This window comes from Musa acuminata, chromosome BXJ3-4 (genome assembly GCF_036884655.1).
Source record: "Musa acuminata AAA Group cultivar baxijiao chromosome BXJ3-4, Cavendish_Baxijiao_AAA, whole genome shotgun sequence".
Classification (NCBI taxonomy): Eukaryota; Viridiplantae; Streptophyta; class Magnoliopsida; order Zingiberales; family Musaceae; genus Musa; species Musa acuminata.
The window spans coordinates 45,398,633-45,411,000 of record NC_088352.1 but is presented as its reverse complement, the minus strand read 5'-3'; the positions used below and the strand labels follow the sequence as shown (position 1 = coordinate 45,411,000).

General features: G+C 43.9%; 2 protein-coding genes and 1 long non-coding RNA gene across 3 annotated transcripts; 1 reads left to right on the top strand and 2 right to left on the bottom strand.

The window, feature by feature from the left end:
- Positions 1 to 606: 606 nt before the first annotated feature.
- On the bottom strand, positions 607 to 1,390 carry LOC103982638 (putative ripening-related protein 1). Its single transcript, XM_009399621.3, has one exon. It carries the CDS (start codon positions 1,315 to 1,317, stop codon positions 754 to 756), a length of 564 nt encoding a protein of 187 aa, XP_009397896.1. The 5' UTR covers positions 1,318 to 1,390; the 3' UTR covers positions 607 to 753.
- A 2,847-nt stretch (positions 1,391 to 4,237) lies between these two features.
- Positions 4,238 to 6,831, bottom strand: LOC135635043 (xyloglucan galactosyltransferase KATAMARI1 homolog). Its single transcript, XM_065145845.1, has one exon. It carries the CDS (start codon positions 6,378 to 6,380, stop codon positions 4,530 to 4,532), a length of 1,851 nt encoding a protein of 616 aa, XP_065001917.1. The 5' UTR covers positions 6,381 to 6,831; the 3' UTR covers positions 4,238 to 4,529.
- Positions 6,832 to 7,879: 1,048 nt separating this feature from the next.
- On the top strand, positions 7,880 to 11,815 carry LOC135636288 (uncharacterized). The gene is made up of 3 exons (XR_010495859.1): positions 7,880 to 8,211; positions 11,024 to 11,298; positions 11,400 to 11,815. It is a non-coding gene; the product is annotated as an uncharacterized LOC135636288 (long non-coding RNA).
- Positions 11,816 to 12,368: the final 553 nt, after the last annotated feature.

The following is a 12,368-nucleotide window of genomic DNA, read 5'->3' as shown; positions in this document are numbered from 1 at the left end:
CGATGCGACTAGGTTCGGACCGACGCAACTCGATTCGGGTCCGGATGACGAGGGATCTTCCCGATGTGATTTTTTAGTCCACCGAGGTGGTCGGGTGCGGTGTCGTTGTCTCCTCCAAGCGAGAATTTGCCTTCGCGTCTTGTAGGGACCGCCGGCTTTACACCTGCATAAAGGTCGAGTCGGGATCCTCGACCCGACCCCTCCGACGATCAAATCAATTGATATGAAGGGGGTTTCAGATGAAGAAGTATTTTCTCCTCATTTTTCGTTCAAAATGCGAGGGTATTTATAGGGAAGCTTATTGTTTCCTGATGTGCCCGCTTGCATGGGGCAGACTGGTAGCGTCTGACATTGGTGTTGGCATGGCGTGAAGAACCGAGCTTGAGCAGGGTATTAATGTGCCTCGGTCGACGCTCTGGTCTGCGTTGACCTGGTGCTGTGAGACGTCATTTGAGACGTGACGTCATGTGAGTCTTATCACAGTTATTATCCTCATCAAATTGACGCCAGACTTCTTTAATTCAAAATAGTTTCTTCAATAGGTTTCTTAAAAGGATAAATATTTTTTTTAATTACAGTAATGTATTAATTATTAAGGTCTTGAAATGACAAGATTTATGAGACACATCATAGATTCTTGCATAGATTTAGCTTACAGCAAGCTCTGTTCGGCTGCTTTATTCGTACGATTATGGCATAGGAATGGATACGTGCTTAGGGCTGCACTGGAATACTAATCCACCTGCTTTCATATCATTCATCAGACCAAGTGATGTCGTAGTCTCCGATCTGCGATTCAGGGATCCCCAAAGCCTCCCACACTGCTCGAGATGCGTCGACTATGTTGGGCGCACACGGCGGCTGGAAGGCGTGCTCTTGGTCACAGCCGTGCAAGGAATCGCACTCGTCCACCACCTTGGCTAGCATGGTCTGGCCATTGGCGTTGATCTTTATGTTCTTCGAACACCGGCTGCCGCCGTCGTACCATCCGGTGGAGAGCGCGACGACGAGCTCGTTGTCGCTGTGGTAGCTTCCGTCGCACTTGGAAGGCCCACCGCCGTCTCCACCTTCAGCGAAGCTGTTGATGGTCATGTGCGCCTGCGTTTCCCCCGTCACCGTCGGCGAGCAGCTGTAGGTGTCGTACATCTGGCCGTTCACGCAGCAGTCGGCGTTGTTGTCGGTGTTACAGTCCCCGGAGACGCCGGTGATCTGCCCGTTTGGGCTGCACTGTTGGGCATAAGAGAAGTGGAGGTAGCTGCCAAGACAAACGTGTGCTACCAACACCAGGACGAGCAAAGAAGGTGGAGGAATTGCCATGGCGTCAAACTCATTCACGGTAAGCTCTCTTTTCGGTTCCGAGGAGAACTTTCATGTCCGAGGGATCGAAGCCATGGTATGCTTATATTAGCAAGAGAACACAACTGGTCTTTTAGCGTAATCAGGACGGCAAGTCACCACGAAGTTTCTATCTGATGCTATTGAGCGACAATCGCGGCGTCGAAGAAAGCCATGGGTTGACTTGACTCGCACAACGATGGCATTCCTTCGAAGACGCCCAATGAAGTTTGAGCTCAGAAACGGTGACGGCAGTGAGTGATCACTGAGATTATTTTTCTTTCCTACTAATATCTATTAATCTCCCATAAGCAGCTGTGTGATGCAGATTTCACAATGTCAAACCAGTATTCTAATCATTCTGATTTCTAGGATGAGTGTTAAGTTGTATTTCCTTTTTCCAGATGATCTGGAATGAAAGTCGCATTAGTTCTACCAGGAAAAGTCATGAGCAGCTTCATGCAAAGCACCAGAAGAAATCTCCAGAATAGATTGTTGGAAGATGGCCATACCTCACTTTGTTTTTGCTACTACCAACATCTACAGGATGATGACTCAGTCTTGCAAAGCCATAATTAATAGAGAAGGAACATAAAGTCCCTCTCTTTGATCATTCATCTCTCTGTTTAGATTGGCTTTTCATTAGTTGTCATCACTCATCCACTTGTAGTGTTCCCCATCTGCATTTCCATGTAACATATCAAACAATCTGATTCGAGTATACCATAACAAAAGATATTCTCGTCTTTGTTGAACATGTGAAAGAAGCAGAGCTCAAACAAATGAACCACTCACAGGAACACAAAACATAAATATGGCAGATAACATCTGCTGCTACCTTCTGTACTTGTAGAAAAGGTCCAGTAGGTGTTCTTAGAAATCCTGCAGGCAGCTCATTCAACACACACACACTTACATGGATGATAAAAGAAAAATCACATCGAGTGCTACCTTCATGTAGATCATCAATCAGTCTCATGGATGGCCTTCTTACGGAGGTGGATGTCGCAATAAGGTCCAGACTGATTTCCTTTGTTCACTTCACTTCTCCAAGAATTCTTTATCAAGAGAAGCCTACCTTACAGATTAAGAAGAGATAGCCAACTCCTAAGATAATGATAATTTATCACCGTAACATCCCTGATTAATCCCACATTGTGAACAATATTAAGATTGACTTATAAGAGTATGATGAGTGTACTACTATCAATTTCATTTTGATCAGTGATTTAGACCAAATGAAGTTGATAGACTAGTTAACCCATCAGACTCGAGTCATGACATTTGGTATCATAGTCGACCTAGCATTTGAGCATGATAAGGGGGCTCGATTAGGAAAGGACTAACAAATTCTCAACATTCTAATTAATTAGAGGTAAGTGCAAAGATGAAAAGGAACATGCAATTCGCTTTCGATCCTCACAAATAAAAAATATATACACATTATATTTATAAAATAACAATAAATTTTAAAAATGATATCCTATCTATATATAATAAGATATCTACAATATCCTATCATTCTTAATAAATTTTAATCATCTCATCGTTGCCTCCCTTAATATACAAAAAAACGATGACTATTCTTCTAATATCCTTAATCTTGTCACCCTACATTTGTAACTTAATTATGATCGTCATTAACTTTACAAAATAATTAGAAACTATTTATGACTTTCATCATCCTTGAGAACTAATTAGAAACTACTTCATGTGATTGATGTGAATTCTCTATGAAATACATAAATATTTACTAACAAAGAAGTGTAAAATTCTTTGCTTATTCATAAATAGAACAGAGGAAGGAGAACGGCAAGCAACAATCAATCCAAACCTATTATAAAAGGTGTCAAGACAAAGGCAGAAATATTGACTATCGCTATTTGACCAATCACAACTCAAAAGCCTGCAAGCAAATTACCGAAAGGGAAGACAGACAAAGATTGGTTTTATCTCTATTGTTCCAAGGAATGATCAGTGATATGCAACGGGAGATACATAATATCTCATGAATTGAATTATAATATTTTGAGAACTAAATTGTAATTTCATAAAAATTGCATTGTAAAATAATCGTAACTTCTAATACTATATTAGAATCTATATTTCTTAAAATTTCATGGTTAATGATGTGATGATCTGTTCAATTCATGCTCTTTGGATGCATGAGCTTGACACATACAAACTATAGATCAGTCACATAAATACCAAAGCAGTATCGAAAAGTATTCACTTGCATGCGTGCTGCAGCAGCACATGATGCATCTACCCGATGGTTGCATGCGCCACCCGTCATGCATCAGACCAGGTAACGTCGTAATCCCCAACCTGGGCCTCCGGGATCGCCAACGCCGTCCGCACGGCCGGAGACGCAACGATCACGTTGTTGGAGCACGGCGGGTAACTCTGGTCGGCTTCGCAACCGTAAACAGAGTCGCACTCGTCGACCACCTTCGCCAGCACAGACCTGCCGTTGCCTCTGATCCTGATGCTCCTGTTGCAGCGGCTGCCGTCGTCGTACCATCCCGTCGACAAGGACGCCAACATCTGGTCGTCGCCGTGGTAGCAGCCGTCGCGGGGTCTCCGCCGTCCCCGCCTTGCGCGAAGCTGGCGATGGTCATGTGGGCGGGCGTGTCTCCGGTCACCTACGGCGAACACTGGTACTGGGGGTACAGCTCGCCTTCTTTGCAGCAATCCGAAGAGTCCTGGGTGGTGCAGCTGCGGGAATTGCCGCGGACGTAGCCGCCGGTCGTGCACGGGGGTTCCATGAGCTGGTAGCGAGAGCAGTAATTGCCGGCGCACACATGCAAAACTATAGCTAGTGAAGCCAGAGAACTCTCTCCATCTCTACTCCGATCAAACTTTGGGGTCATGCTCAACAAATATGACGACTTCCTCACCATAACAAGAAATAAATTCATGATATTCTTATCTTTGTTGAACATGTAAAAGCAGAGCTCAAACAAATGAACCACTAACAGGAACACAAAACATTTATATATGGCAGATAATTTCTGCAGCTACCTTCTATACTCGTAGAACAGGTTCAGCAGGTGTTCTTAGAAATCTGCAGGCAGCTCATTCAACACACTTATATGGATGACAAACAATTCACATAGTGCGTGCTGCCTTCATGTATATCTCAAGCAGTTTCAAGCGCTGGCCTTCTGATCCAGGTGACTCTCACACGAAGGTCAATACTGATTCCTTTGTTCACTTCTCCAAGAATTCTTAGCAGTTGTAGCAGAAGAACCACCAGAATCACTGTTCCCATCCTTTGGTTTGGAGAAGAATGGATCCCACTCGTGTGCCCCAACTGTTCTCTGCCCTTCCTCCAACAAAACATACTTCCAACTGTTCTCCTCGATAAAAGCCTTGTCCTCATTGTCCTCCATTATGTCCCTCCTTAGCTTGGTTACTTTGTCGACGATTGCCGCTACAGACACATCAAAGGCGTCCTTCAGAGTCTCCAATCTAGACCGAGGATCCGCATATATAAGCCCCGGTATCAGACTTATGACCTTCTCCCTCATGACCTTAACAACAGCCGGAGGAATTCGCTTTAGTCTTTCTTCGATGCTTACATTCCTCTTTCGAACGTCATCCTCTGGAATGAACACCGAGTATGTCGAGTAGTTCCTCGGAAGATGCCAAGTGTACTGTACATAAGCCGAGCCAGGATGGAAGAAAACGGGGATGCAACCGGCCAACATGGAGTCGAAGGCCGACCTTCTTGTATAGGAATCACCCTGAGGTTGCAAGCAGAACAAAGAGCTCTGAAACATCTGCATTATGCTGCTAGGCGAGTGGCACTTGCTCTCTCCAAAGTCACACTCCAGCAGCTTGCAGACCTTGGACTTCCTGCACTGGTCTATGATCTGCCCTCTGATAGATTTCGGGTTGTCGTGGCGAGGTGCCCCTGCAAACGAGAAGAGATGCTTCCGCTCCAGCTTCCGCATCCGCTCCTGCCAGACGAAAACATCAGCATCCTTTGCAGGGTGGAAGTAAGTGGGATATGGAATCGCGAAATCGTTCGCGTTCCATGGGCTCGACTCCACGACCAGCATGGACATGTTCTTGGCAGCCGGCAAAAACAGCAGCTTGCTGCCCCAGTCGGAATCCGAATCCGTCAATCTCCTGAAGTCCCAGGTGATTCTTCCGGCCACCAAGAAATGGTCTCTCCCGCCCATCACACTCCACTCCGGCCTCTTCATGAGCCAATCCACCAAATCAAGGGACGCTGCATCCCTCACCGAGGTGTTGTACCCCCATAGGTACCGCGATATGTCGAAGCCGGCGTAGAACGGCACGAAGATTGCGGCGGCGATGGACGAGTCGTTGGTCAAGCACTCGTACTGCTTCATTCGGTTGCCGAAGATCACGTCCACGGCGAACTGGTTGGTGGCGTACCACCCGGTGTTGGAGAAGACGCCTTCTGCGTTCTCCAGGGGCGGCCCGAGGCCGGCGTTGCTGGTGAACTTGCACATGTTTGTCCAAAGGCTCAGCTTTCTGCAGTCCTTGAGCATGTCGTCGTTGAACCGCGGAGGGAGGTCGTGGACGAAGATGTACCTCCCGCCGCAAGGGTCGCTCTTGTTCTCGAGCGTCTGGAGGGCACGGTTGAAGGGGAAGGTCTTCTGCGGCGATCGATGGGCATCCGATGGCTTCGATTCGAGTGGCGGCGGTATCGATTTCGATGAATGCGATGGGAGTTGTCGTTTGGGAATGGACGAATTCGAGGAGGAGGGAAGGGGATGATGCGGCGGCTCTCGACGGGCGTCCGATGGCTTCGATGCTATCGGGGGCTTCAATTTCGATGAATGCGATGCGCGCGATTCATTAGAAGGCGTGCTGTCTACTACAAAATGTTGATGGGAATTGGACGGGAACGAGGAGGAGAAGGAAAGGGTTTGCTCCGGCGGACTCATCGGGCTACTGCGACGGAGCACGGCGAAATGGAAATAAAAGATAATGATCCAGAACAAGGCGCAAAGGGTGGCGAGCAAGCGGAGCCGCGGCTGCTGGGGCTTACCACTGGCCTTCTCCATCTCCTTGTGGTGGGTGGATGCCGTCGGCCACTGCTATTTCATGGGGTTCTAACCAAACAACACTTGGCCGACATGCAAGGGCAATCTCCAAAACTGGGAACCAGGATGGATCCTCATGTTCCAATCTTCAAACCTCCAAGAAAGATCAAGGCTTGGATGTGATTCCCAATTCCAATCCTTGTCACTTCAATCACCACCACGACAAAACCCGATTCCCCGCTGGAGCCACCACAACAGCGCCGTAACGCTCGTAAAGTGCCCAAAAGTCCAACTTCAGCTCTGAAATCAGAACCAAGGAAGGGAAAAAAACAGCTTTTGTCGAGATTCCCGGAGGAAAGAAGGAGAAAAAGACGGATCTTGACGCCAACAAAACGTGAAGAACAAGAACAAATCAGCGAAAAAATTACGCAGAATAGAAGACGAATGTGCACCGGAGGAGGAGGTTTTGTTGTCACCGACGAGAAGCCGTCACCAGCTCTTCCCATTTATGGCGGTCCGCCCCGGGTGTCCTCCGTCGGTGGCCGGTCGCACCAAACCGCCACGTCGGATTCTCCCAACAACGTGTCGGTTTCCGTCAGTTCACAGAACCCTCACGCAACGTCCAAATCCGTTACTTGGAAGTCGGCATTCCCGGTGGCGTAGCTTCCGTGTACCCGTTTAATGACGCCGTTATGCCATCCCCCAAGTAACCGCCGATTCCCGTCGGAGTGGCAGCCCCACGTGGTGGGGCGCGCGTTCGCGCAAGCCGAAGCCGGCGGAAGGTGACACGTTTCAACGAGATCTGCTGTTGGACATGAAACAGTGTTTCTTCGTGGGGCGGTCATTCGATGGACACCATCGTTTTCTCGGAGTCAGTTCGTACGGTTCTCTCCCACGTCTTTTACCTACGCGGTAGCAGCCTACGCTTCCTCAGGGCTCCGGGCCCACAGTTACTTGCTGTTCAACTTGCGGATAATTATTCCGGGTACGGGACACAGGTAGCTGAAATGTATTTCTCATTATTGTATGCTCGTGGGGTCTCAAAAGCTTCGAGAAATGGCGAAGAACTCAATTCATTATGGTTGGGCCCAATTCCCACCTACCAGAATTGTTACTAAGTATCCCGACATAGTACAGCCGTAAACGATTCTTATTTATACTGTCCTGATTCGATATTTATAATAAATGGAAATATTATGTATCAATTATGACCGATGCTGCCGACTTAAATGGATCCATTAATATGGATTTTGGTACATCTCATCTCCTTCCTCTCGACGTGACTCCACCGAGCAGTGATTCGATATTTATAATAAATGGAAATATTATGTATCAATTATGACCGATGCCGCCGACTTAAATGGATCCATTAATATGGATTTTGGTACATCTCATCTCCTTCCTCTCGACGTGACTCCACCGAGCAGTGATCCGACCAAGCATCATGCGACTGGCACATTGGTCGGACCAGTCAATCGATCATGTCAAATATGATCTTTACTATGTTTCTTTCCGTTATTACTAGTATCATGGTTTCATAACCATATAATGATAGATGGCCTTGGAGAATTCATCACGGAGATTATTATGTCTGCGTCAAACATAATGGGAGAACGTGGAGCGGTGGATCGCAACACTTGCCATGTCCAAACAAGAGTCGGTGCAATCATTCGGGAACAAGTGGGTCACAAGATTGCAAATGAAACTCGAATTCGATCAAACCGTGTAAATCGCGAACCGAGGTCCATTTCCTACATCCGGCAAAGGCGGACGGAGGGTAACGCAAAAGAAGCAGGGAAGAGGAGTTGCAATGCTCGATCGAAGGTAGCCATCGATCGGATCGCGGGATGTGGTAAGGCTCACTTTGCCCTTTCGCCTTGTTTCTGAACCATTATGTTGCCCATTTTGGTAGCCCTAAATCTTCTGTTGATCAATCGAAGTACGATTTCCGATTCGTTTGTGCATTTGGTGGGACACTGGGGTATGTATGCGCATTTGAAAGCCTTGTCTGCTGCTGATCTGCTTGAGTTACGCGTTTCGCATCTGAATTATAGTTCTTTACTATGATTTGAAGGTCTTTTTCATTGCTAAACTGTGTAGGGTGTAATAGTATGACGGTTGTTGATGTCCGTTGATCTTTGTAAGAGAATCCACATGGAGTTGCTAACTTTGTTTCTTGATCTATGATTTTTGTTCCTGGATGGGAGGCAATTATCTATGGTTTTCGTTCCCGAATATGTTAAGAAACATGTATTTAAATTCATATAGCATTGTCAAAGGGTATCTGAATCAGTGTCATATACATTGATTATATAGATAATCATTTTTGACAAAAGAAATGGATCTCCAAGTCATTACCATAGACTATATGTGATTTCTTTGAGTCATCCAGTTTTGTCCCATGAGCACTGGTGTTCCATCTATGAGTTTTTGCACAATTCCTACTCAGGATTCAGTTTAGCCATATTCTGGAACTTCAAAACCCCATAGGATTTCCAAGGGATCTAGGAGTCCTAATTTTGTGGGGGAAGGACTGTTATGTATTAGAAGATAAAGGTTAAGATATGAGCTTTACTAATATGAAGTAAACTTCAACATACCACTTTCTTTTTATATTTTTTTTGTTTTCTCTGTCATCTCATGTCTCCATTCTCTGTATTCTCTCTTTGAATTTTCTACTGTTTTTTTCTATTATATTAACACCTTTTCCTGCTGTGAAAAGTAAAAACTGTCATGTAGTACTGGAAATTTGGAGTTCTAGGGGGAAAAGAATGACTTTGATCTGATTCAAAATACTTCCACATATTCGATACTTCATCCTGCACTTCTATTGCTACTCTATTGAGACTGATTTGAACCCTTCATATGAATCTGAAATTTATCCAACCGGAAGAAATAACAAACATATTCAGACACTCAGCGCAGAATTGGAAGATTGAGATGAACAATGAAAGAATTACAAAGTGGAGTATGAATTTGTTGCAGTTAATATGTTATGTTTCACTCTTATTAAGTCTCATAAGTCAAAAGTTAATTGAAGTTAAAATCTGGCATGAAACTTGTGACTTAAGGAAATAAGTCAAAAGGAAATATTCTATTTACTCTCTTCGATATTTTCACTTATTCTCTTTTACAGTAAAGCTCTTCTGGCCTTTCCTGCTATAACAAAAAAAACCCTGCTGCATAGCACCAAAATCTGGGAACAGCCAGTCTGCTGTTGGAATCTGATTCGAAACTGTATTTTCGGCTTGAACTTGATATGTTTATGTTCCTTGATATTGAATGATATGACCAACTTACTGGGCTCATGCACAATCAAATTGGTTAGTTGCTCATCTGATTTTGTGTAGTTGTCCTCCTGAAACTCATTTTTATACAAATGAATTATGAAGTTCTTAATATGTACACTCCCTGATAAATGGAACATTGACCTCATCGACCAACATGAGTTCCAGCATTTGCTTATGGTGACCTTTAAGGACATTGTTGATTCTCGCTGACGCTATGTCAGATGGTAAAGAGAAGTTTATAGATGCATCACCAAGTAGTTCTTTCAGCACCACAACATTTTGCAAATGTAAAAAAGATTTACAGAAAACACATGAATGCTGTGCTTCAGCGTTTTGTTTTGACTGTCTTTCTTTACTGGTCAGAATGTGCTCTAGATGTATGACAATGCATTACTGATGGAATTTCATTATCATAATAGCGTATACTACTCTTTTTTGCTGAGCTGTAAGCCTTAATCAAATTATCTTACAGTATAATTGGTGACAATTGCTTCGCAAGTACTCAAGGTGGGTCAAAGAAGTTCTTGATTTTACAATTTACAAAGATAGGACTCCTATGAATTCAGTGGCCGAAGGATTCTTGATAAGCCATTGATGCATACAGGGAGATGACACCTTGCATATTGCTGATTTCATCTTTAGGCATTGTACTAGTGAGGAACAAACATGCTGATAGGCATGCAAAGACAACCAGAATCCCTGAAATCAACATATTTTGTTCAACTATACACACCAATATGTGAAACCTACTCAAAGCCTGACTTTAGATGGGTTATTCTAAGATGAAACCAAGTTTGATTCAGCTGATTTGAATGACGATGCCGATACTCTCTGTAGTATCAAATTCCTTGGATGGTATGGTGTTAACAAAGCATTTATTTCTATACCAAAGCTTTTTGTGCTTTTATGAGTTACATTGTTTTTGAATCTCATCAAGACTTCTTGAGCTTTAACGGAAGCATTCATGAAATATCTGGAAGGTGGCATTTCTCATGCATGTTTAATTATTGTTTCTATCCCTGTTTCATCTGATCTGAGATCAGACCATGTAGCATCTTGGAAATTATTAGTCCCTTTGGTGTTACAATTTTGAACGACTTTTGTGTTAAAATTTTGTGTTCGACAACATTTTTCAAACCTCCTCTTCTATAATCGTTACTACCATATTTTAGCTTATTAGCTTAGAAAAATGCACGTTGGTCAGTGTGCATTTTTCTTTTGCACAGATCCTGTTTATATTGACTGATCTGACAATTTGGTGCCCAGTTATCATTTCTTTTGTCATCAACCAATGCCTATGGAACCGCTTGTGGAATGTTCATTATTAATTTGATTACACTATTGATTTGATCATTTCTTTTTGTGGTCCAACAGGGAGCAATATTGAAGAATTTTTTGACTCACCAGAATTTTGTATAACTGGACCACCTATGCGTTGACATTGACCATGTCACATTTTAGGAAGAACTTGGAGAAGGACATATGCAAAAATATCCTCATAGACTATGTTTTTTGATGGAGAGTCTATGGTCCTAAGGCAATGAAAAGCTCATGATGGATCTCCACTTTGTTGTATCTATTCGAACATTCTCTGGCTTCTTCCATGACCAATCCATCCATCGCATGGAAACAACTGAAGCTGGATGCAAGTGAGAGTCATGTGCTATCATTCATTTGGCTGGAGCTTTTGGTTCCTTTTCTTCCTTTTCTAACTTGTACCAACTCTGTTAGTTGTTTCTCAATGATGCAGGTTGATACAACGAATACTGGGATCAATACAGACGAGGAGAGATCAATGTCCAATTTGCCTCTGAGAAAACAAGTGCATTCCAGGTAAATGTTGTGGACAAAGTAGGCAGCTGCAGGGCGTTCATGAGGTTGAGAATCATTCTGTACGCTTGTCCATCTAACAACACATGCATTTCTGGGAGAGGTTTAAACAGGTTTGGCGATCCTTCCAAGTTCAAATGCTCAAAATGGAGTCATTCATTACCACAAGCACTAGGTGTGCAAAGAAAGGATCATCAATTTGCAGAAGTGGGACCAATGATTGTTGTGGTGATTGAGCTAGCAAGTAGTGAACCCTCATGTGGCAGGCACTTTGATGCCTCATCACCTATCCTTAAATATACTAGATAAATGAAGGTTTGCATGGTTATTGACATAGATTATAAAAGCGCACTGGTGCAGCACACAGAGCAGTCAAATCCTTGGATGGAGAGGGGGGGTGGGAATTAGGGCATCTTTGACTCCCCATAAAGGACCTCCCTCTTTCCCCTCTCATTGCCATTCCCAACAACAGTGACAGCTTTTATCATCGTCTCCTTCTCAGGGTGGGCATCCACCACCCCCTCCCATGCGAGGACAATGAGACCAAAAGCTTAAACAATCCCCCAACCATATGATTAGTAATGAGGGTCCCCAGCCTAACCCCCACTTGGATCTTGGAATACACACAGGAGAGAGCAATGGTCCCTTGGCCTTGTTCTTGTTTTAATGTGTTGATGAGTGGATTAAAATTAGTGGGACTTGGATCTAGTGGAAAGCTACATTGACCCTGGGCTAGCTCACTCAATCTTTATTATTATTATTATTATTATTATATATATAATAGGTTTTAAATTGTAGTTTGATGGTAATATTTTAGATATTTGATTTAAACTGATTGTTAGTAATTATGATTGGTAGTGTGTTAACAACATGCATGAGAGGGATAAAT